The sequence below is a fragment of the Trichomycterus rosablanca genome, chromosome 12 (assembly GCF_030014385.1).
Source record: "Trichomycterus rosablanca isolate fTriRos1 chromosome 12, fTriRos1.hap1, whole genome shotgun sequence".
In the NCBI taxonomy this organism is placed as follows: Eukaryota; Metazoa; Chordata; class Actinopteri; order Siluriformes; family Trichomycteridae; genus Trichomycterus; species Trichomycterus rosablanca.
In genome coordinates this window covers 30676508-30702285 of record NC_085999.1, presented here as the reverse complement: position 1 = coordinate 30702285, position 25778 = coordinate 30676508, and the positions used below count along the sequence as shown (strand labels likewise).

Here is a 25778-nt window from a genome sequence, read left to right as displayed (position 1 = left end):
AATGTTGGCTTTTGCACCTACTGCTAATAACAGGATGGTCCTTTTCCTCCTTTGGCACAGAGAACTCGATGTCCGTTTTTTGTCTGATTACAGCCTGTTTTCACTTTATTTCAGTCCATCTGAGATGGGTTCGGGCCCAGAGAACTCACCAGCATTACTGCATTGAATTGATTTATGGCTTTTTTTAGTGTAATAAAGTGTAGGTTGATGGGTAAAAATGCTAATTATATTCATTTATAATCAATTTCACACCACAAAATGTGCAAAAAGGACTTCAAAAATTAATACTTCCTTAATGAGAAACTTAATAATGCACATTTATGATGCAGATTCACTTAGGGACTAATTGTTTAATCTTATGCTAGTATGGTCTACAGTTGTAATTTCAATGCATTCTTAATTAATCAACATTTTAATGTGATTTTTTTTTATTGCTGCAACTAGATTACAGCCTTCTGATTTAACATAAACACCTACTATTTATTAATATCTACTCAAATTCAAATAAAAAACTTATAATAAACACTCGTAAACGACCGTTACGTTACAGTGCTTATTACATAACAAAAGCTGTATTTAAGAAGACAACAGACTTGAGCTAAATATAGAGGGCAAACCCCCATGTTTAAACACTGATGTCAGTTGAACCAGTAGTGTTGCTGCTGATTGGCCAGACATTTGGGAGACAAGCTTTTCCACATAGCTTTCTGTATGCACTCAAGCACCACATTTTTAGGCTGTCACTGTTCAAAAACACAGAAGACATTAACAGCACCACCCAAGGCAGTCAGGTTTTTTCAAGTGTCTATTTTATCGACAGCTCACAAAATATAGTTTACTGGAGTTATCAAAATCACAGCAGCTTTTATTTGATAGTGTGTAAAACCCTGGTCTACACACTTTATCAGTTACAATAAAACACAGATTTTATTGTACATAAGCATTTAATAATTAGAAAAAATAAGAAAAGAGCAGTGACTTGTTTTGTTAGGCAATCAGTGTAAAACTATAGAAGTGAAAGTCACCAAGCTGGGTTGAATAGTTGTACTGACAGATGATAACTGGTATCCACTCATTTAAAACTTGCTGAGAAAGTGTAAACTACGTGGTCATTAGCAGCTGATGGAGTCAGATAAACAGGCCATGGCAGGAAATGTTAATATTTATGTTCTGAGTGTTAACCTTAAGTACTTTATTAAGTTATTGCAGAATAAAAATAGCATACATTAGTAGGATTACAGCCAAGAAAACCCTGAGAGTCTGACAGTTATTTTTTCATACAAACCCAACACATTCTAAAACAGGTTGGGATAGTGGGACTGTGAGAATAGGAACTATTGTATTGTTTTCACAGGTAAAAGGGCAACCATTGATGCAAAAATATGAATAAAAAGAGCATTAAATAATGGCTCAGTCATTTACAAGCAAAGATCAGTTGAGGTTTACCACTTTGCAAAACACTGTATGAGCAAATAGTCCACCAGTTTAAGTTAATGTTAACATTACTCTGAGTACACTCAGTTTTTTAATAATCTGTGTGTGTAAAGGACAGGGCTGAACACTGTATAGTTTTGACAAGGCAGATTTTCAGAAAAACAACAATAAACCTATGCAAACAGTGACATTTGAAGCATTTCTTTAGACAAAAGACATTGAATAAAAAACTGTAAGACTGCAATGACATGCATGTACTTGCAAGTTTATGTAAACTTTTGACCTACACTGTATAAGTGCATGTGCATGAAGTGGGGGTCAAGAAGTAAACAAATCATTCCAATGATGTTTTGTAGGCCCTAGAGCCAAATTTATACACCATACACATTTAATATATTATTGCACATTCATGAAATAGTAGATGTTCCTTAGTGATTAAAACATAGAAAGCATACTAGCATGCTAAGCTAGTTAGTTTCCTGCACTGCTTGTAACAAGACGCCACAGAACCTTCCTTACTCCCAGAAATAGATAAAATATGCAACATGTGTAATCCCATCAGAGCCACCATGTGGCCTAGTGGTTTACCACACTGCAGGAGATTGTGCTCTTAATGTTAACTGAATGTATGCTTTAGCAGAAACATTTTTGCTTAAAGTTTCACTTTTACATACATTCATTCTTCAAACATTTGGTTTTCACACAAAAAAAAAAACTGTTGTTCATACAGTACACTGCTCCTTACAATGATGCAAACTGAAGTACATTTTTAGATGAAGTGTTAAGATAATTATTAAAAAGCTTGAAAGTATATAACTGCTCAATACTGAAAGGATGAAAATTGTTGCCATTTGAAGCACCGTCTTACACCGTCTCTAAAACAGAAGCAATTTCCTTGAACTGTCTAAATAAGTTCTATAAGAGAAAACACAAAAAATTTGCATGTCATTTTTTTTATTCTGTCAACTTCAACTGGTCATTGTTAAAATATGGAAATACAAAAAAATAAAACAAACCTGAAACTGAGGAACCGTCATCTCAAAAGACTTGTAAGAAATCTCTCCAGATGTGTCTGCAATTTTCATCAGGACGGAGACATATGGGGAGTTGAGGGAGCGACATGTGTCAGAGCTCACAGCCATCCCCAACTTCCACTGTATATCCACCAGCTACAAAAAAGTCTTGTGGTTACATGTAGTCGCTTTTATTTACTGAATAAGGTTTTTTAAACAGTCCTTACCTGTCCAATGCTGGCCATGGTCTGAACCTCCTGGTACGCTTGTACTTGTGCACTGTGTTCAGTCCACAGCTGGTGTACAACTTGTAAAGCTGATTTGGACCATTTTTGGCTACTCTCTCCTAACTTAGTAACCAAATGATCAGCAGTGAGGTTGTTCTTTGCTGCTGATCTACAAGAAATTACATTTATAGACAGTTCACAAACATAGCTGGATAGAACCAGAAACCTTTTTTATTTATAAGCGTCTTTAATAGGCTTCAAAAATGCCATTTATGTATTTTTTATTTGTTCATAATGTTAAGTCTATTAGCACTGTGCGTAAAAATCTGGTATACAAGAAACTTCATACTCAAACTATTTTAAGTGCAGTTGCTAGTATATAATTACCTAGACTTGATAATATAATCTCAGATGCTATAATGATTACCTTTTGTAATACTGTACAACTTCATCATATACACAAATATACTTTACCTAAGATGAAATGACAAAAGTCTAAGTATTTCCTGAACATCTTTCCAGTCAAGGTTTATTCCAGCACTTTGAAATCTCTGTTAAAAAAAAGAAAAGCAACACCAGTATAAACAAGCAAGGCAAATTCTGTGTGAAAAGTGGGGGTGTGACTGGTGCAAAACTTACGTGACAGTTCTCAACCAAATTCACTGCACTGCTCTTTCCTTCAAGGTGAAGCATGACATCGAGACACTGAAACAATCAAAATAGATGATTCTATCTATGTAGCATACATAAAACAATCACTAAAAGATTTAACATGTTATGTTTATGGAAACAGCTTATCATGTAAATCAATCAAAACAAACCAAATAGATTGTGCAGTTCTTACTGTTTGTTCAAAAACTTCTGATGGCAATTTCATAATGTTCTCAACCACAGTATCCATGTCTGAAATGGAAACAAGCTTTTAATTAGCAGCCTGATGTCATTCTAATGTCTGGAACAACTAAACACTGGTTACTGACATCATTATAACCACCACTAGTATTCCATGTGAATGCCTGACAACCTCCAGAATAAATGACTGGTTAAGAGTTGTTTTGTTCCTGCTTGGTGTTTACCTGGTCTATGCATTTCTTAGTTTAATATTGTGAAACATGTTTGTTTTGGTTGTTTAAAATGTTTTGTGTTTAATGTGTAAATTGTTGATCAGTTGAATGGTGAAAATTTTAAATTGGGAGCATTTCACTTTTACATATGCTGTTATAATTTGGGGTGCTGTAGAGTCTTGTACCAGCCTGTGTTTTGTTCATGTATTATTGTGATCCTGATATAATTAACTTCATCTTTTACTACAGTCTGTACAGTTTTCTTTGAGGTGGTTTGGCCAGCCCATGTCCCAGATTTCACACCTGTAGTACTGTAGTAATTATCAGCCCACATTAGAGGTCCTGCTGCAATGCACCCTTCCACCCACTTCTGCTGGACTTTTGAACATTTATCCTGACCGTACTCACACCGGAGACAATGTCCAGAATCTCACAACTAGAGATGGTTTTTATTCTGAATGAAATCTGATGTTATAGGAAACTATTGTGGTACATTATGCTTTTAATTTGCTTATTTATTGTTTTAGGGGGTTCTTTATTTAAAGCATTGAAGTGTGTATTTACATATTTAAATTTCCATGAACCAAATACTAACCTGGCTGCCCACAAATGATGGTATGGTAATGTCCAAGCTACTTCTTCAAAATATCTAAGGAGTTGAATTCCCTTAACACTATCACCCCAGGTTTGTTCATTAAATGTTTTAAACCTGGATCTCTGTAAAGCTGCTTTAAGAATATTTTTGTAGAAAATGCTATACAAATAAATGTGACAAATTGTTGTACTGACCATAGAAGAGTTGCAGTTATATTACAAATAAATACAATCGAGATATATCTATGGTCTAAATGTTTGCTTTTATCTGTAGTTTGGAAATAAACGAGTAATGATGTCCAGCTTTAAGCTGTTTAATTGGCGTGCATTTTTAACTTGAAATACACACTTTTAATGCCATACATGCAAGAAGAAAAACTGCAAAGTAGTAGAAATAACTGAAGTTTAATTTTCAACATTTGTTTTACATTCGGCTGTCCGGTGAAACTACACATATTACCATACTTCCGTAAAAACAACACATATTACTTACTTTTATGTGTACTCAATAACGCACATGCAGTTGTAAACACGTCTAAAACTAAACTGAGGTAAACTATTACAAATCCATTGTACTGTGGTAAAACGGTTTTCCTTGGCAGCTTCACCGATTACATGCTACACTTCCGTATACGTCATTTGCGTCAGCGTTGGTCACGGCCAGAGCCGTAGATGGAGAGAGTTGCGACACTCCTTGATCTCGCCGCTACGCGGTCACGTGGTTCATGTAACCCTCCAATAGTTCCAAACAAACCCGGCGCTGTCATGTTCTCATATGGGACAGGCAGCAGTAAATGAAATATTAAACGCTAAATAATAAACATTTGTACAATTTCTGGGTATTTTCAACTGCGTTTACATTTACTGCATCTGCTTTAATGTCAATTTGGTATATAAAGTGGAAGATTGATGTTTATAATGACTTGTTAACACACAGTACATTATATTAGCATACATTACATAATGCGATATCATTAAGTAGTAGAGACAATATACAGTATAGACATTAAAGTTTTTTTATGTTTTGTTTTTTGCATAAACTAATCTCCCTTCACTTTCCTGAAGATTCATAATAATAATCATTTTGGCTAAACACTAAGTCATGTGCTGGATTCATAAGGTTTACCTGCACTGAATGAACAGATTGATAAACACACTACCGTACCAAAAACATTATAGTGCAGGTACATGAAATAGCTTCATTCATGTCTTATTTCATGAGTGATTAATAATTGATTCCTACATGTAATACATTAATAAATTCATTATGAATGTGCACTAGTTCATTTTGTCTAATGTAAGTGGTGGACAAGGTACACAAACCATGTAGTTGAGTTAAAGTAGAGATATCCAAGGTAAAATATTACTCCAGTAAAAGTAGTAGTAAAAGTAAAAATACTCTTTACCTCCACTTGAGTAAAGTACTAAAGTATTTACCTTCAAATGTACTTATGTATGAAAGTAAAAGTAGCATGATTTATTATGGCTCTAATGTTTTATGATCATTTCTGTAACAAGACTCTTGATTAATCAACTCATTTTAGGTGAAAAGACTCTAGTGTCATTAATTAAGCTTAACTGACCAAGCTAAATTCAGTTATACCTATTAATTAAAATAAACATGTAACATTTAGTGCTGAGCAAATGCTAAACAATAACAGTATTAAGTATATTAATGACATCAAATTCATAATTTTTTTAAAACAAAGCAACATACAGCTAAAAATGTTTGATAAGTAGTGGAAATGAATGGGGCTCTATGGGATGTTTGGAACTATACAGAGCTCCACAACCCGGAAGCTGCGCAGAAAAAATGTCCCGCCCCCTTTCCAACGGTTCCCTATGGGAGAGTCGCCTCTGTTCTCTCTTCCGCTCTGGTCACGGAGTACTAGTTTGAGAAGCTGCTTGCTATTAGTCTAAAATTTGTGTCATGAATTGTTTTTTTTTTTTTCATAAATGTATCATTAATGATTTATATGTATCAAATGATTTATATCAATATCAATATGCTATGACCACTAAATGATTTTGTGATTTTTGCTTTCTACTGTTAATGAGTTAATCATGTGCATGTTAAAACCCAGAACAGCAAAGTTTTTTTGTTCAGAAACAATTATATGATAACAAAACATAATTTATTTATTTCATTGCACTTTTTGTAAAATAAACAAAATACACAAAATAATGAAAGAACCGAATTTCTTGCTTTCATTGCAATTCTCTGGCTTAAAAAATAAAGTACACAAAATTATTACTGGAGAACAAATGTTTTAAAACTTAAATTCTTTTTTATTATTTCTTTATTTCATTTACCGCTGTAAAATATCCCCACATCTCTCTTCTCTCTCTCTCAGTCACTGCTGCATGTGTTCAGTGCAGCTCAGTCACGTGACGGTACCACAACCACACACAGCAGGAGGGGAGGAGCGAGGTCAGCATGTAAGATGTGAGAGGAGCTGCTGCTACTGTCTGTACACACACACACTTTATACTTTCTTATGAAACAGGAGAAACTTAATCAATGTTGCGGACAAAAAGTAAAACTAAGTATCGATATTTGGATCGATCCGCCCACCCCAGCTAATAAGGTTAGAATAGCCGTGTGAAGGTGTCAATACCTAGCCTAGCCAAGTAGTTCACAGCTAAGATACTGACCCAAATAACTCATACACCATAACTATTATTATTACGGAATAAATATACAGTAAAAAATTGTGCATTGTGCACTCTTCAAAGTGAACGACGGGATCCGGCTCCTGACTGGGAGCCGATTCGTTATTTTCCGGGGTTTTTTTCTGTCAAAGCCGCACGTGATTGGTCAAGATGCGTGGTGGCGTTTGTGTGTTTACACTGAGCAGGAGGGGCGGGGTTACACACACACACACACACACACACACACAGAGACAGCGTGCACACGAACAGGAGGGAGAGAGAACTCAGCGCTTTACACAAATCAAATCACTTTATTGTCACGTCACATTAACACAGGTGTGAAAGGTGAGTGAAATGCTCAGGTGCTCAGTCCCTCACAGTTCCAATACACATTAATTACAAAAAATATACACATTAACTTACACAGGCAGACATGACACGCTGGAAAGGTGAGGAAAATGAGTGAGAGGAAACATAGTAAATTTTGGACTCGAGGAGCCCCTTTTACAGAGAAGTGCAGGCCCACTGGTGGGAGACCAAGTGTTCAGTCTACCCACATCTTACACATGTGATGGCACATAGACTGTGTATCTGTCCCCTCAGAGAGAATCTTTTTTAACATGGCAGATCATAACAGAAAGGAGAAACAGGATCAACCCATCAAAGATGAGCTGCTTGGTTTTTCTAAATGCTAATCTTCACTAAACTATCTTCTTTATGTTTTGCACATTTTCATGTATATTTTGTTGAGTGTGAGTGATGCTTCGTTGATGATGTGTTGTTTCACTCTAGATGCTTGTTTATTTTGTTTTGTTTATTAGGATTTTAACGTCACGTTTTACACTTTGGTTACATTCATGACAGGAACATTTACCTCACTTGCATGTCTTTGGACTGTGGGAGGAAACCGGAGCACCCGGAGGAAAACCACGCGGACACGGGAAAGACCCGGGCTCTTCACCTGGGGATCGAACCCAGGACCTTCTCGCCGTGAGGCGACAGTGCCAACCACTTAGCCACCGTGCCGTCCCACTCTAGATGCAAATGTACAAATAATATACACAATCGGATCTTTTTGTCTAATTGAGATGGGTCTTTGTTTTTGTATTTTATTATTTATTGTTGGAGCACTCTGTTCCATGTTGAGTATATAAATAAAGCAATTTAAATAATAAACATTTGATACAATGTTTTTTTTACATTAGTAATTCATTTGACATGTAATTTGGTAATAAATTAATTTAAGCAACAAAAAAATCTAAGGAGCCACTTGGGAGCCGAAAGAGCCGGCTCTTTTTAGTGAGCCGAGCCAAAAGAACCGGCTCTCTAAAAGGAGCCGATATTCCCATCACTACAGTACACTAACTATACGAAAGACATCACAGCTGTGAGTTAATGTCCAGGGTGAACAACATCCGTACTAGCATTAGCTGCTAAGCTAATCGCAGTGATTTCTGTTTCTATAAGCACTCTGTATTTATAACTCTTTATCATATTAATGTTGTAATACATACATTTTTGTAAATAGCTGCTCTCAGTAAGGTTGTAGATAAATTCAGATGTTAAAAGCGTCAGATCACTTGTATCTGGATGCTTTACTCTCTCGTCAACTCTGAGGTAAATTGTTACCATCATGAAGTATCACCACCAAGCGGCTAACTCATACCATATAGTTGTGTTGCTGGGTGAAATATGTAAATTTTTTAATAGTGACCGAATATATGTGCACTTGTTAATTTAAAATAAAAAAATATATGCTAATATTTTTACATTTATTCATCAAAGCACCAACGCAGGGAGTGAGAGCCTCACTACGCATGCTCCGATTCACGAAACTGACCTACGTTCAGGGGATGGTTCGTGAATTCGCGTAAGGTGCGCAGAGTACGTAAGGTGCGTTCGTACTTCCCGTACGTATAATTTACATTTATTTAATATTAATGTTTATTTAATTTATTTAATATTAACATACTTTCAATTTTGTCAACCGTTTGGAGAAGACACTACTCAAATGTGGCACTAGATGTCACCAAAGGTTAAGTTTTTTTTTTTTTTTCATATTTTACAGGCCAATCCTCATACATGATATGTTATCTCTGTACTTTCTTCACTTGTGTAAGGCAGGGGAGTAAACTGTGCCATATTTACTATTTCAGTGTACTAAAAACTTTGTTTACACTGTCTAGTGTATTACCAGGATCTCTATATACAATTTGTTCAAATGGATTTAACGATAGTTCCCGAGACCACTTGAATGTAGCATTAGAGCCGAGTTCCCGTTCACACTGCGCATGAGCAGAACTTCGCAACGCGGTACATCCAGAGTTTGTGCAATGTCTTACACGGCTAAAATCGGACCCTCGATTTTAAACAGCGATCTTTCCCAGCTGGGCAGAGAATGTCAGCGGATGATGGAGTGCGGTGCCGATTATTTACACTTAGACGTTATGGACGGGTGAGTGGTGGTTGTTTTTATTTTAAAGCTTTACTTTCAGCCAGGTAGCTGCCGGGCTGCAAGCATCAGGTGAGCAAAGGTCCGCATCGTGGCTAAATAGTGCTACACATGTGCTACTGATGTGCATGATTTGCGCTTTACTTTCAGTTCATACTGCTCAATCTGAGCTGATCTTAAAATCATATCTGCAACCCGGGCCTGGACTGAAACAGAGCTACTGAGAAAACTTGGTGTGTGCAGATCTGTTAGTGTAGCATAGAGTAGACGGTGCATTGTGTTTACTTTATTTAAAGCATTAGATCAATCTGGACTTTGATCTGTCGAGAGTTATAGATTTGTTGAGGACTATACTTTTCATTTCTCGACAGTACCACTGTTCTCTTTAGTGGACAGAATGACTATACAGGCAGTTTGAATGTACCAAAAGTTTTCAGGTCGCAGCTCAGCTCTAATTGGAATTTAATCTTTAAAATACAACCTGTGTAATTAAATGCATAGAACAAAAATGTAGTATGTAATATTAACAGAGTATAATGAAAGCTTCATAAACTGTAAGCCAAATCATGCTCCATGAGTATCCTGATAGGTAAATCTATAGATATTGATCAATCTATAAATTAGAAAGTCTGTTTTATGGACATAACGTTTCTTTTTATTAGGTACGGATACAATTATTATTTTATAAGCTACACATACCATACAAATTACCTTTGTACAAGTACTGTCTGTAGCTGATCTGTTGCTTTGGACACTTTGTCACCCTCTGTATCCTATTTATCAATCAAAAGGGACCCCAGTGACCAGATGTCGTTTGAGTGTTCAGCACTGTAATGACAGTAGTGTGTGTTGCTCTGGTCCTCGTTTGTCAGATGCTAGGATTAGGATGTTTAAACATCCCATCCCAGTAAAGTTTAAATATAAAGCAACAGCATGCTGTGATCAGAAAGTGTCCACTGATAAAATGAATAGCACTAGTCTCTAACTGGCTGATAATGTACAGAGGGGTAACATTGTGCAGAACAACAGATGGGTTAGATAGATGTACCTCACACAATTTTCAAGCAGGCCAAAGCCCATGCTGTCAATGGTCCTGCCTTATGCTCAGTGTTTTCAAGGGTACCTGGACCTGTCGTGACCCTAACCAGAATGAAAGTGATGAATAAAAATGAAAAATCTTTTACCAACTGATATTTAATCTGCATTTTTAATTTTAAGGCATTTTGTTCCAAATCTCACGTTTGGCCATCCAGTGGTGGAAAGTCTGCGGAAAGCTGTTGGTCCAGATCCTTTCTTTGGTAAGTTGTTGTTTTAATGTTACCACATTTTTTGGTTTTCTGTGCATGTTGCGTAGATGTTTACTAGTGCTGTAAAGATCTGCAAATCCTCAGGATTATAACAATGATTGATTCTAAGGGTCCAAATTTGATTTCATGTTTTACCACTGCTTTATCCTGGCCAGGGTCGTGGTGGGTCCAGCTTTTCTGGAATTACTGGGCACAATGCAGTATCACAACTTGGGCAGGATGCCAATCCATCTTACAGCCTCTATTATTTTAAATCTGGATAAAGTTCAGACTATAATAAAAAGTCTGCATGATACATGACACACAAGTGCACAGTACTTGTGGACTGGGTTTCCAGGTCTGTGGAGTTACTCTTAGTGTAGTACATTTTTACTAGTTGGGCTTTAGTCTGGAAATTTAAAGTAAGTGCAGCTTTTTGAGCCATATTAAATTCTGCACAATTTTAGAAATACTGAAAGCTCATTAAAACAAGACCATGTACGAGTACATCTCTTGAGTACCCTCTTGTGGCTGTAGAAGACATAGACCTGATTTTTCACTGTAGGAAACAGCTTTAAAAATCAAATGGCATTAATTCATCTGCTCTATCCTTACCATAGTACTGGGTTACTGAGAGCTCATAACTGAAGCACTAGAGTAGCCAATCCAGCTACTGGCATGCATTTTGAAGCTGGGATAAATGTCATTTAAAAACAACAGTGGTTTTTAATTTTTGTTATTTATATTTTCCTCAGATTTGCACATGATGGTTTCCAGACCTGAACAGTGGGTAAAACCCATGGCAGCAGCAGGAGCTAATCAATACACATTCCATCTGGAGGCTACCACAAATCCAGGAAACCTCATCAAGGAAATCCGTGAGAGCAACATGAAGGTTTAAGCATAACTGGGTTTACTTAAACAGATAAGGGGTTACAACAGACTTTTTGGTTTGTCAGTTAGTAAATTATTGCAGAATCTTGGCAACAACAACAAAAATCTTAATAAACCTGTACATTTTTGTTGTGTATAATGTATGTGTAAAGTTTTATTTTGATAGTTACAATGTATATGTGTAACAGTAAGTTAATTAGGATGCACAATTTAAAAGAATATTTAACCTTTGACACTTCTTTCTACCTTGGTGTGTAATAGTATAACAAGCTAGGCTTGTGCAAAGTTCAAAAGTTCAAAAGCTATGGTTTTAATTCCTTCAGATTCCTTGTCTAAAACCAATTAGTTATTTCATTTATTTATTTTTGTTGTTTATAAATATTTAACATATAGTCATTTGTAGACATTTGTAGTATGATCATGTGGCACTCCTCGCAATGTTTTTTTTAATCTAGCTGTGTTTTTTTTTTTAAACAGGTTGGCCTGGCTATCAAGCCTGGAACAACAGTTGAAGAATTAGCACCATGGGCGGGGCAGATTGACATGGCTCTAGTTATGACAGTGGAACCTGGATTTGGTGGGCAGAAGTTTATGGATGACATGATGCCAAAGGTGTGTGTTAGTCCTTACCAAAACCATTTCTTTATTATTACAAGTACACCAGAGTACTTCAGTCCTGACTTCACTACAATGTAGATTGTACTGTATTGCCCTAGTTAAAATACACAACATAATGTAGTAGTTGTCCATCTGACTGATAGATACTATTCCCAAGTGAAATTATCACTAACAATGGAGGAAGATCTATGCTATATCCATGCCACAGTAACTACTGGGAGAAAAGATGCCTTACCACCCATGACAAAAAATTGACTGGAATTTCATATTTGGCTGTTGGGTTGACGTTTAGTTTGAGACATTTTTGGTATGTTTGATATATTTTAGTATTAGTGTATTAATATTACACATGGTACCAATTACTGTGTGCAGCATCATGTATCAGTATCATGTACAGAGAGTCACACTGATTTCCATTATTCTCTGTCTCTGAAAAGGCACCATCAACCAGTGGGCTAGCATGTTTTAACACTGTGCCACCCGAGCACTCTGTATTTAGGCATTTCTGAATCATTTATAAAATTCAGACAAACTGTCAGATACCCCTTACCATGAAGCTGAGTCCGCAACATATAACAGAAAAAGACAAAGATTGCACATGCCTGGAACAAAAAAGAGACAGTCATAAGATAAAAACAGTTCTCAAATTTCTTACCAATATAAGAATAAATACACAAATATAAGACAGACCCTTGTAAAATATAAAACACTTCTCCTGCCGTGAACATCATAACAATGTATGAACACAGCATTAAACAAACAAAGAAATACAGTTCAAACAATACACATATCAAACATATAAAGGCACTTTTTCAGCTTTACAGGCTGACAAATTATTTTGCATTTCATTGCTATTTTATGTGTTTAATAATTTTCCATTCCCCACAGGTCAACTGGTTAAGGAGTCAGTTCCCTTCCCTGGACATTGAGGTTGATGGAGGAGTTGGACCAGACACTATTCATCGATGTGCTGAGGTATTTACATTTATTAAAAGAGATTTACAGTTGTCCAAGCAAGTGAGGGTTAAGAGCTTGGCAGTGGTGGGATATGAACTTGCGAGCTTCTGACCAGTACTCTAGTACCTTAACCACTGAGCTACCACTGCTATGTTAAATGTACCACTGGTCATATCTGGAAAAACTTCTTGTATAAAACAAATCTGGCATATCTTTTTGAACTTCTGGCGTGTGATCATAAATTAGTGTTTTGTATGTTTATTACTGATTTGTTGCACTCAATTCCTGAGTAACCCACTAAATGAATAGCAACAATTAAAAGATATAAAGGTTTAAATTAAAATACACGCACATCAAAGCCAGTCTTTCTTAATTTAATTTATGAAAGCAACCTATTGTAGGGCACATGGTAGCATGGCAGAACAACATGGGTCCTGAAAATCTGGGTTTCATTCTTGCCTCCATTCACTATCTGTAAAAAAGTTTAGCTGCAGTGTTTCTCGAGAAGATGCAGAAAATGACTTGGTTCTTGCATAAATGTTGTGTGTGTATTGCCTTCAGATTGATAAGCGCCCTGTCTGTTTATTATTTAAATGATGTAAGCAATGATTTTTTTTAATTTTATAAATAATATTTACTTTGTTTAAGACATAAGTGATTAATGAATTTCTGCAGATTTTTTTTTTGTAAGGGCAATATTCTATTTGGAAAAAAATCAGTGTGAGATACTGTGTAGCCTACAGACACCACCATGTCACTCATTTCATTTAAAAATGTAAATGTTTAAGACTAATCCAATAAAGACTTTTTTATTTTTGCCACCAAATAAAAGCATAAAAGATGTATTGGGGAAAAAAGGGAGAATGACTGATTATGTCCTGGCTACAAGATGGTAGAAACAACTCAGAATAGTTTTATGTGCCACTGTGCGTTTCTGTAAGCAAACCTATCTGGAAAATCTGATTATTTCTGACCTGGGAATTAGTTCTGTGTAATTCTTTCATTTAAGAGCTAAATCAGATAAAAGATCAAGTACAAATTCCCTAGTGTATGTTTGGCTTGAACCTTTGACTGACCTTTTTCTTACTTTCTTGTTCTCTCTCAGGCAGGGGCTAACATGATTGTATCAGGCAGTGCTGTAGTGGGAAGCAGCGACCCTCGTTCTGTGATTGCCCTTCTCAAAGATGTCGTCCTCGAGGCCATACAGAAGCGATCTCTGGACCGTTGATAACATTTAAATAAACACTAAAAAGAATATGTTTTAATCTGTTTGAATTCTTTTCATGGCCATATGGAGCTTCTACAGCTGTAGGTACAGATGACTGACTGTAAGATGTCTTTGTTAAGACTGTTGTTTCATCACAGGCTTTAGTACAGTTGTTTAAAACCAGTGTCTTTCTACAGGGAAGACCAACCTTCAGGTCCTCACAGATCCCCTACATGTCAAATGTACAACAGTAAAATGTACAACAGTACAACTAATCCACATAAAATGTATACTACTAAAGTAACAATTTGAGGTCCGGAATAGTTACATTTTACAGTTACAATATGTAGCAGACACTTTTATCCAAAGCAACCTATACAATCTATGCTATTGAGGGTTAAGGGCCTTGTTCAAGGGCCAAACAGAAGTGGGGCTTACACCAGCGACCTTCTGATACTAGTTCAGTACCTTGCCTACATTTCTACATTTTACTCTTTTGTATACCATGACTTTTCATTCTGCATACTGGCACTTCTCACAAGCTTCCAGTGCTCTTTTTTGCCCTCTTCATATTAAGTTCTGGGTGATTCATAATGACCTTATACTGTATAAACTGCACTATACAGTATAGTGCATCAAGGGGGCACTACTTAATGCTCACCTGTTCTTATTTTCTCTAGTGTAAGTCAAGTGATGTTAATGCTAGTCTAAGTAACGTTAATTCAGAATGTAATGCAGAAATTGAAGAATACTTACTGATTTGCTGATACATGTTAATGCAAACACCAGTATGTGAATTAGGCAAGTATTGGCACTTTTTCCACACTTCAAACACTGGTCAAGGGCAAAATGACTATTATGGCTATTATTAAGCTTGTACATTCCACTGAGACTTACATTTTTGACACAATATTAACATACATGAATAAAGTATCAGTTTTTATGTATGTGTGTATAAATATTCTTGCCTCCAGTCACTATCTGTAAAAATTTTTGCATTTTCTTAATTATTTTCTTTACTTCAATGTTTCTCCACTATTTAAATTCATGCAGAAAATGACTTTTCAACAGATCACATTTTGTTTGTGTAAAGCTTGGCTTTACTAATTTAAAATGACTTCCTTTTTTGTGAAAATATTTGACAGGTGGAAGTAAACAAAAGATTACAGGAAAGCAAGACAAGTTAATATTGTGGCTTAAAAAACATAACCGTAAAAGTATTTCACAATTCATTGTTAGTTTGTGAATATGGCATATTAGCAAGAGAACTTTTGCCAACAATAATTTAGTCTGCCATTGTTGGTCTGGTCATAATCATCTGAATTTTTCTGTTTGTACCACAAAATGTTAGGTTTTAAGGATTGACCATGAAGTAACTTTTTGAAAAGTTGCCACATTAGTTTCACCATCATAGGGGTTTGATTTTGTAATTAACTTTGTATCCAGCAGCATGGTGGCTCAGTGGGTAGCACTGTTGCCTAACAGAAAGAAGGTCCTGGGTTCGATCCCCAGGTGGGGGGGCAGTCCGGGTCCTTTCGAGTTTGCATGTTCTCCCCATGACTGAGTGGGTTTCCTCCCACAGTCCAAAGACGTGCAAATGAGGTGAATTGGAGATACATAACTGTGTCCATGACTCATGATTCATTAGTTCACATGTTCAAAGTGTGTGAAACATGATGTTAAAATGGTAATAAATAAGTTCTGTATCTATAACATGATTTTGTGGTGTGGGTTGGACTAGTGTTAACAGCAAAATAAAACAATGTGATGTGCAGCCTCAGTTCCATTGTGCCAACCCAATGCTTATTGAAAATCCTTAAAAACTACTAAATAAATGAATAAATGCAATTAGAAAATGTAAATGGAATACTGAGGCATTATTACTGTACTGGTTTGTAACTGCTGTGTCTTCTGTGGTACTTTGTGTCATTTTAGTTCATAAAGTGACATTTTAAAATTTACTTTTTTTCAGTTGGATATTACATCCAGTTTAGGGTGCTTTTCTGTTGGACATGTTTTTACAGGTGTTTTTTTTTAATTGAATAAAATGTTCATTAAGTACTGAATGCTAAAAAGTTATTCATATCTCAAATTCAAATATGATGAGACATTCACAGGCATTTATTGGATGTTTCACTTGTAATTGATTTTGAAGTTGTGGGAGGCCTTGTGGGGGGTTCTATTAAGTTTACTTCAGAATGACTATTTATAAAATATCAACTTGACTTACTTTTTAAATTGTAATTTATAGGTTTTAAAATGGCTTAAGATATGGAATAATATGTGAGTTGGCAGCATGGTGGCTCAGTGGGTAGCACTGTCACCTCACAGCAAGAGGGTCTTGGGTTTAATCCCTAGGTGGGGTGGTCCGGGTCTTTTCTGTGTGGAGTTTGCATGTTCTCCCCGTGTATGCATGGGTTTCTTCCGTGAGCTCCGGTTTCCTCCCACAGTCCAAAGACATGCATAGACATACAGTGGGGCCAAAAAGTATTTAGTCAGCCACCGATTGTGCAAGTTCTCCTACTTAGAAAGATGAGAGAGGTCTGTAATTTTCATCATAGGTACACTTCAACTATGAGAGACAAAATGAGAAAAAAAAATCCAGGAAATCACATTGTAGGATTTTTAAAGAATTTATTTGTAAATTATGGTGGAAAATAAGTATTTGGTCAATAACAAAAGTTCAGCTCAATACTTTGTAACATAACCTTTGTTGGCAATGACAGAGGTCAAACGTTTCCTGTAAGTCTTCGCCAGGTTTGCACACACTGTAGCTGGTATTTTGGCCCATTCCTCCATGCAGATCTCCTCTAGAGCAATGATGTTTTGGGGCTGTTGCTGGGCAACACGGACTCCACAAATTTTCTATGGGGTTGAGGTCTGGAGACTGGCTAGGCCACTCCAGGACCTTGAAATGCTTTTTACGGAGCCACTCCTTCGTTGCCCGAGCGGTGTGTTTGGGATCATTGTCATGCTGGAAGACCCAGCCACGTTCCATCTTCAATGCTCTCACTGATGGAAGGAGGTTTTGGCTTAAAATCTCACGATACATGGCCCCGTTCATTCTTCCCTTAACACGGATCAGTCGTCCTGTCCCCTTTGCAGAAAAACAGCCCCAAAGCATGATGTTTCCACCCCCATGCTTCACAGTAGGTATGGTGTTCTTGGGTTTTTCTTCTTCCTCCAAACACGACGAGTTGAGTTTTTACCAAAAAGTTCCATTTTGGTTTCATCGGACCACATGATATTCTTTCAATCCTCTTCTGGATCATCCATATGCTCTCTGGCAAACTTCAGACGGGCCTGGACATGTACTGGCTTAAGCAGGGGTACACGCCTGGCACTGCAGGATTTGAGTCCCTCTCGGCGTAGTGTGTTACTGATGGTAGCCTTTGTACTTTGGTCCCAGCTCTCTGCAGGTCATTCATCAGGTCCCTCCGTGTAGTTCTGGGATTTTTGCTCACCGTTCCCATGATTATTTTGACCCCACGGGATGAGATCTTGACCCCAAGGGAGATTATCAATGGTCTTGTTTGTCTTCCATTTTTTTACAATTGTTCCCACAGTTGATTTATTCACACCAACCTGCTTGCCTATTGTAGATTTACTCTTCCCAGCCTGGTGCAGGTCTACAATTTTCTTCCTGGTGTCCTTCGACAGCTCTTTGGTCTTGGCCATGGTTGAGTTTGGAGTCTGACTGTTTGAGGCTGTAAACAGGTGCCATTAATACAGGTAACGAGTGGAGGACAGAAGAGCTTCTTAAAGAAGAAGTTACAGGTCTGTGAGAGCCAGAAATCTTGCTTGTTTGTTATTGACCAAATACTTATTTTCCACCATAATTTACGAATAAATTCTTTAAAAATCCTACAATGTGATTTCCTGGATTTTTTTTTCTCATTTTGTCTCTCATAGTTGAAGTGTACCTATGATGAAAATTACAGACCTCTCTCATCTTTCTAAGTAGGAGAACTTGCACAATCAGTGGCTGACTAAATACTTTTTGACCCCACTGTAAGGTGAATTGGAGACACAAAATTGTCCATGACTGCGTTTGACATTAAACTTGTGAACTGATGAATCTTGTGTAACGAGTAACTACCTGTCTTGTCATTACTGTAACAGAAGTGTAAAACATGACATTAAAATCCTAATAAATAAATAATATGTGAGTTTATGCAACATATACACAGAAAGGTGTCTACACATAAATAATTAGCTGTCTTTAAGGCCCTGTCCAGGGTATCCCTGTCTTGCGCCCAGTTGTTTCTCGGTGAAGCCAGACCCACCACGACCCTACCCAGGATAAAGCAGTTAAAGAAAATGAAATTTTAAGATTATTGTTAACATTTAATTTCTGTTAGCAAGAGGAGTGGCTGAAACACCCATGCTAAATACAACCCCAAATCAGAAAAAGTTGGGACAGTTAAAAACAAAAAACAAAAAAACATTTACTTTGACTTTTATTTGATTGCAGACAGTTTGAACCTGAGATATTTCATGTTTTGTATGCTCAACGTCTTTCAATTTGTTAATATACATCCATTCTTGCATTTCAGGCCAGCAACACATTCCAAAATAAGTAAGGACGGGGGCAATTTAGGGCTAGTAATGAGGTGAAAAAAGGCCATGTCCAAATGCCAGGGTCTGTCATGGTATGGGTCTGTGTCAGTGCCCTTGGCAAAGGTAATTTACACTTCTGTGATGGCAGTATTATGCAGAAAAGTACATTGAGATCTTAAAGCAACATATGCTGCCTTCAAGACGTCATCTTTTCCAGGGACGTCTGCAGAAGAAGAGGGTACGAGTACTGGCCTGGCCTGCCTGCAGTCCTGACCTGTCCCCAGTAGAGACTGTGTGGAGAATTTTGAAATGAAAAATGCGACGACGACGACCCCATACTGTTGCACATCTTAAGACGTGTTTGCAGGAAGAATGGGACGAAATAAAACCTGAAACATTAAATTGCTTGGTCTCCTCTGTGCCAAAACGTTTTTGAAGTGTGGTGAAAATGGTAAATTCTTTTCTGTCCCAACTTTTTTTTTTTTTTTGTAACGTGCTGGCCTTAAATGCAGGAATGGATGTTTATTAATAAATGAACAGGGGCGGCTCGTTCCCTAGGGCGATCAGGCGACGCACCACCGTCTTGCCTCGGAATATCGTAGTCCAATCAGCGTCGAGTTGTGTTCCGTACAGTACCGCCCCTTTAGGGGCGATTTCAGTCTGACTGAAAATCGCCCCGGATTGCTCTCATAGACTCTCATGTTGAGGCTCTTTTTTTCGAACTGCAGGCGCTGCAATACATTCTGAATGGCTTCCGGGAGGGCTCGCATTTACGTGCTTGCGTCACACGTAACCTGGTGTCGCGATCTCGTCACCATGACTACCATCACCTCAGTTCGGAGCAACTCCATCGTGTAATCAGGATAAATTAGCAACTTAAGAATTAGGGCCACCCAGACCAAATTTAAACATTAAGTATCTACAAAGGGGGGAAAATCATATAAGCTACAAGTAAATTACAAGTAAGTAATGTAATTTTTAAATTGTGAATTGTGATTGCACTTATTGTATCTCTCCAATTGTTTAATTGTACTTCTTTATTCATTGCACATCAGCCCCGATGCCGATCTTTATTCTGGATCTGCTGCACCTAAAATAAAATGCTATCTGATGAAGACTGAATGAAATTGTTAGTGTGAAGGCTTTACTTAATTTTATGATCAATGGTAAAGCTGGTCTCTCTCCATGTTCAAAGTTATCTGTGAGGGCAAACTGACAGATGAATTAAGATGTTATTTATTTAAGCTTTAATTTGCCCATTGAACGGGTCACCTTGGCCATCATCGCAACAATTGCCCCCCCTGAGAGAGCCGCCACTGTAAATGAAATGAAGTTTACCAGACAAAACGTGAAATATCTTGGGTTCATCCTGTCTGCAATCAAATAAAATTCAAAGTAAATGTAAGAAACTTTTTTTTTTTTTTTTTTTTTGCATTTTCCATGCTGTCCCAACTTTTTTTGATTTGGGGTTGTAATTAGACAGGGTGTATTTATACTTTTGAACAAAAGAGCATATTTGAGGTAGAAAATATGGTGAAATCACTACCGGTAAACACTTTTATTATCGTCAGACGGTATATATCGCAGTATTGGCCAGTCCTAAAGTGCGATAGGCAGGGCAACGATAAGGTAGCTGTTTTTAGCTCCGGACTCCCGTCATCCTCAGTGGTAATGAGGGTGTGTGTCATTTAATCCGGGCTGAGTGAGAACACACTGCCTGACTGCCAGCTGTCCAAACTGTGGAACTTACCTGAAAGCACATTTGGAAATGTTACCAAAAACACGTGTTGTTAACAAGCGGACTGGATAACACGATATATTTATTTGAATGTATTCTGTTTTGTTTCTTCGACGATACTTCTTGACAAACGCCACAGAAAAGGAAGCGCGCGCAGGCGGATGTTGATGAACTATTAGCGGCTCTCACGCGCAGCGCTTCTCCACCGGAAATTCACGAGAAGTTTCGGCTTTAAGAGATTTTGTTCTCGGCAGACAGAACGTGGCTTCGGATACCGGGCAGTTTTCATGAAAAATTACACTTGTTCACACTTTATCTAAGAGAGAAGCCGAGAGTAAAGCCGCCAATGGGTTCTCATGGGCCGGGGCGGAAAAGAACCCCTAACAGAAATGGGGTGACTCCAGAAGAAGATGCACTTAATGTAATAGCAAGAGAGGTAAGACCTTCAGGTTTTCTCCTGACCAGCTTTCAATCTAACTACCCATGTAGCTCCTCCAAAACTATTTAAACTAGGTGGTGTAAATAGGAGCTGTCTGTGCTGTAAATCAGATAGTCAATCAGTTGCAGATCTTAACAACTGGCATGAAATACATCATCACTGGCACTTACTATTTCAGACCAGGTTGGGGGCAATTTACTCACAATACTGTAAGATTTTGGTTCAGACTTTAAAGATCACCAAGCCAAAGTTTGGCAGCAACTGACATACAGTCACAGGTGTTAAGTAACAGGTGCTGGAGTCCATGCTGCGGATTGGGACTAAGTAGATTTTGAGTCTGAGTCTCAGGCGTGGGTAACACAATCTGTAAACCACGTGTTATTTGAACCTATACTCAAACATGTACTGCTTTCCTACAACATCCTGCAACATCATACATGACCTATTTGATCAAAAATACAGTTTAATTTCCCCCCTTAACTGTTGCAAAGGAACGAATGTATTAATACCAGACATTCTGCCATATTTTAAAAGCATTTTACCCCTCTTTTGTCAGAGAAATACAGAGAACCGGTGATATCACAGTATTTATATTAAACTAAAGTATTAAATAACATATGAGCCAGCTTGCCTTTTTATCCAGAAAGCGTGGACCTGCTAGTTAATGTAGTCCCAATGAATGTTGCAAGTTGAACAGGTTCTTTTCTGTAGTATATTTCCAAGCATATATTTTTTAAATGCATTGTTTAGAGCTGTGGGATTACACAGCTTTTTGTACTCCAAAAGAAAGTTAAATGTTACTGTTCCTTGTAATTTAAATTTTTGATACCTGGTAAATCGTGATAGTGTTTTCTTTGTTTGCAATTTGTTAGTTCTAAGGCTACAATACTGTTTCAAAAGGTCATGTCACGCTGAGGTGTGATAATGACGAAACACTTTCTGGATGGGCAGGGGACATAAGAATAAAACTAAACATAACACAAATGTTAAAGAACATAGATGTTTCTAGCATATACCTGCATCCCACAAATTTAATAATTACCAGGTGTAATTATCAGACATGAATTAACAATAGGGTTTCTTAAACTCTTAACAATCATTGTCTTATACAAAATGTATGGAAAAAGAGGCCTTTCTGAAACTGACAGGTAAATTAAATTGTTTTTAGTGACAGCTAAATAACATCTATTGTAAATTTTACGAAAATGTGATGCAGGCCAGTTGTAATGGGTTTACTGGCTACTCATGTGACAAATGTTTTTGCACAGTCATTTCTTGTGAGTACATAAGTATGTGATACCTTGTCACATGAGATTTAAAAGCAATATATTCTCCAGTACACTAAGTTTATGGACTACAACTTGCGAAGTCTGTAACACATTGCCAGTACAGAGTAAACATTGTGTCTTCATCTTGTATTGACTGAGTGCTGAGAGTTTCTACATACTTACTTCTTACTAGGTAAAATGTTCATATAGTTTTGTTTTCCCAAACAAAAAAGTTAATGACTACCTTGGTTACCTTAATTGACCTCAAATGAATAGTCACATAATAAACTGCACTGCAATGCATTCTTGCTTAGTTGTTAAGGAAATTAAATCAGTAAAATGAAAAACAAAGACATTTTGCACCATTACATTTGGAGTCTAAGGTATAAATCAATCAGAAATGTTATTTAATTCTTATTTTACATTTAAAAAGGTTGGTTTTTTGGTAGAAATTGTGCTGGAACGGTCCCATGCTTTCTGACATCTGACAAACCAGCATGTTGGCTCTCATAACTTGGCTGACTCTGTAACCAGAATAAAAATAGAAGACCCTTAAGATCAGCTGTCAGCAACAGCAGCTGTAATATGAGTCCTACAACAATTTTTGTTTGCTATCCATAGGCTTACATTTGCTCTCAAAGATTACACTTGTTAGTTTCGGGGTTATTACTTACTTACTATTTCACCTAGCACTATTAATCCTAAACAAAAGCCACCACAGTGTTTTATAACACTTGTTTTTTTTTCCTTCAGCAAAAACAGTGTTGTTTTGATTAGGATATTTTTATGTTCAACTTTCCCAGAAAATTGATTGGAAACCCTGCTTAAGTAAATCCAACTAGGACATGATTCATTACAAGGTGCCCAGGCAAAGTGTTTACTCTTATTTATGCCAGCTAGATTTCTATAAATGTTTTTTTCTCTTTATGTATTGTCTTGTTCTGAATGTATACTTGTAAACAAACTACCATGAGAAAATATTCAACATGGTCTGGAATTAACAATTGCAACCAGTGCCACTTGCTACAGTTGCAGCTCAACTGTGTTCAATTTTTTCTTTGTCTGTGAACTTTAAAAGTCATAAAAGTCATAGGACCAATTCTAATTTGTATTCACTGACCGTCTTTTGAGTCCTAAACATATCATTAGGTACATTCTGTGCATGTGCATTTGCATCATAGCAGAACTTTACGAAGTTCAACACGACAGTGGATCACACGACTGATAGAACAAATTAAAAACATACAGTTTACTCTCGCTCATTCTTTAATAAGTGAATCTGAAGGACATTTTCTTAAGTCTGGCTTAGTTTTAAAGCAATTAACAAAACAAACACTGAAATCTCAGGTAACATGCTGCTCCTTTAATCTGGCTAGTCTCATGTATTGTTGTCATGGTAACATGTACACTAAGTGGTACTTCACATGCACATTGTTGTGGATCATATTACCTGTAGCATGCCTGTAAATGAAGATTTTCTTCAAACTGTTGAGTGGAGCGTACATATAAACACCCCAGTCTTCTGGGGTATATAATTGAAATGAATTTAGTCAGACACAAAGACTGTGGAAAGGTGTCACATCCTTTTGAATAGACAAGCATCTTTGCAGCTCACCATAAATCAGGCATTTATGGCAGAGTGACAAGATGGGAGCCAGTGTTAAGTAAAAAGTACATGGCAGCATGCATAGAATAGCATGTTAAGGACTCTGGCAACATGATGAAAATTCTCTCGACTAATGACACTTTGGCAAAAACTGCCACTGCACATCACCTGGCTTATACCATCCTTAAGTTGAAACATTGTAAGGGAAGCATTATGCTTCTTAGCAGCAAGGACGGAGAGACTGGTAAGAATTAAGAGACAGATGAATAGGGCCAAATACAGGAATGTTTCTTTTAGTAAAACCTCTTACAGAGTGTGTGTGAACTCGGACTTTAGTGGCAGTTCATGTTTTAACATGACAATGACCTGAAGCGTACAACCAAACAACTCTCAAGGGAAGCAAGTCTCTAAATGTCAGTGAGTGACCCAGCCAGAGTTACAAAGTGACACCCAAACATGGCAGTTCACAGATATTTGCCATTCAGTCTGATGAAGCCATAAATATTTAGATAAACTGCCCAAATCCAGGTATATTTAAGAAAAATCCTACCTTTTGGTTGGAAATGGTGAGGGTGGGGGAAGAAGTGATTGGTCGTGTCTGAGAGCGCCATCTGACTTCCACCTTTTTGGACGCATGAAGCTTTAAAGGGAAGAAGATTTTCATGTGATGATGATTTAAAAGCAGCGGTGCATCAGTGGCTACATGCTGAACCAAAAACATTTTTTTGCTGATGGCATTAAAAAGTTGGTACGACGCTGGGAAAAATGCATCAGAAGGTGACTATGTAGAAAAGTGATGTCATTTGTTTTTTAAATTCTTAATAAATAACGTAAAAAAAAGTGTGGAAAGTTTTTGAAGAACCCTCGCATATATAGAATGTTTCTTTGTCCTTGTGCTTCAAGCTGCTGTGATGTGATTAATGCCAGCCTCTTGTGTGTACCAGGGATTACATGTCTACTCTAATGACCTGACAAATCACACATTTACAACAGTAAATTGTAGTCATGTTAAAAATTTCACCCACAACACTGTAGCTGAGCTGTCCAGCTGGTGTAAAGCAATGGGTATTATGGGTATTGTTGTTATTATTATAGTCTTTTAATTCCTCTTCAGGTTAAGTGACCTTTAAAATTTCCGCATAACATTATTTTGTGTTTATTCGGTTGACTTTGTAGAAATGTATTTCAAATTGTTTTTGTTATTTCAGTAAAACAGTTTAATCAAAGAATTAATTACAATAACTTTGGGACAGCAGTTTTTATAGGTCATATAAATATAGCTGTGGAGAAGAGCAAGAGAGTGAGAGAAAGACAAGTGGAAGAAATGGCCTAGTTTTTTCCTTCTATGTGTCCTATTTAGATTTAAGGATTTCCGAATGCTCTGGCTGCTGGTTGTAAACCACTTTGAACTTCATGGCATATAATGTTAATTGCATGACGATATGCTTTAGTGTAAGCAAAAATGTAAGCATTAATGTCCCTTAATTTATTTTACATTTGTTTAGGGAATGTTCTGAAATGATTTAATCCCCTACTGTCAATAAAGAAACTAAAACTTTAAAAATGCAGATATTTTAAACTTAGATAAGTAAAGTGTAGTGTAATGGTTTCATATGTTTATCATATTAAGTAAATTAGTTTTCTTGCTGTAGACACTTTTTTGTATGGCACTGCATGTACTTGTAGTTTGTGTAGTGTAGGAAAGTTTGGACTAAGTAAGACCTGTGGTCTTTGTCCCCACAGTCACTCTTATAAATAGTGCAGGAAGG

The 25778-nt window shown here is 37.0% G+C and overlaps 3 protein-coding genes across 11 annotated transcripts in view; 2 read left to right on the top strand and 1 right to left on the bottom strand.

Annotated features, from left to right (window-relative positions):
- Nucleotides 1-891: 891 nt before the first annotated feature.
- Nucleotides 892-4955, bottom strand: commd6 (COMM domain containing 6). The gene is made up of 7 exons (XM_063005951.1): nt 4826-4955; nt 3519-3577; nt 3314-3379; nt 3149-3225; nt 2675-2843; nt 2451-2603; nt 892-2349 (listed from the first exon to the last, which is right to left on the bottom strand). The coding sequence occupies exons 2-7, from the start codon at nt 3573-3575 to the stop codon at nt 2299-2301; spliced, it is 573 nt and encodes a 190-aa protein (XP_062862021.1). The 5' UTR covers nt 3576-3577; nt 4826-4955; the 3' UTR covers nt 892-2298.
- Nucleotides 4956-9285: 4330 nt separating this feature from the next.
- rpe (ribulose-5-phosphate-3-epimerase) lies at nt 9286-14446 on the top strand. The gene is made up of 6 exons (XM_063005800.1): nt 9286-9439; nt 10655-10734; nt 11478-11617; nt 12094-12228; nt 13123-13209; nt 14297-14446. The coding sequence occupies exons 1-6, from the start codon at nt 9318-9320 to the stop codon at nt 14417-14419; spliced, it is 687 nt and encodes a 228-aa protein (XP_062861870.1). The 5' UTR covers nt 9286-9317; the 3' UTR covers nt 14420-14446.
- Nucleotides 14447-20665: 6219 nt separating this feature from the next.
- The window catches only part of lrrfip1a (leucine rich repeat (in FLII) interacting protein 1a), a 29390-nt gene continuing 24277 nt past the window's right edge, over nt 20666-25778 (top strand). For all 9 annotated transcript variants that reach the window (XM_063005788.1, XM_063005787.1, XM_063005791.1 and 6 more), the window contains exon 1: nt 20666-21132. In XM_063005788.1, coding sequence (XP_062861858.1) covers nt 21043-21132 — 90 coding nt within the window. In that variant the 5' untranslated portion in view covers nt 20666-21042. The remainder of the gene's footprint in view (nt 21133-25778) is intronic.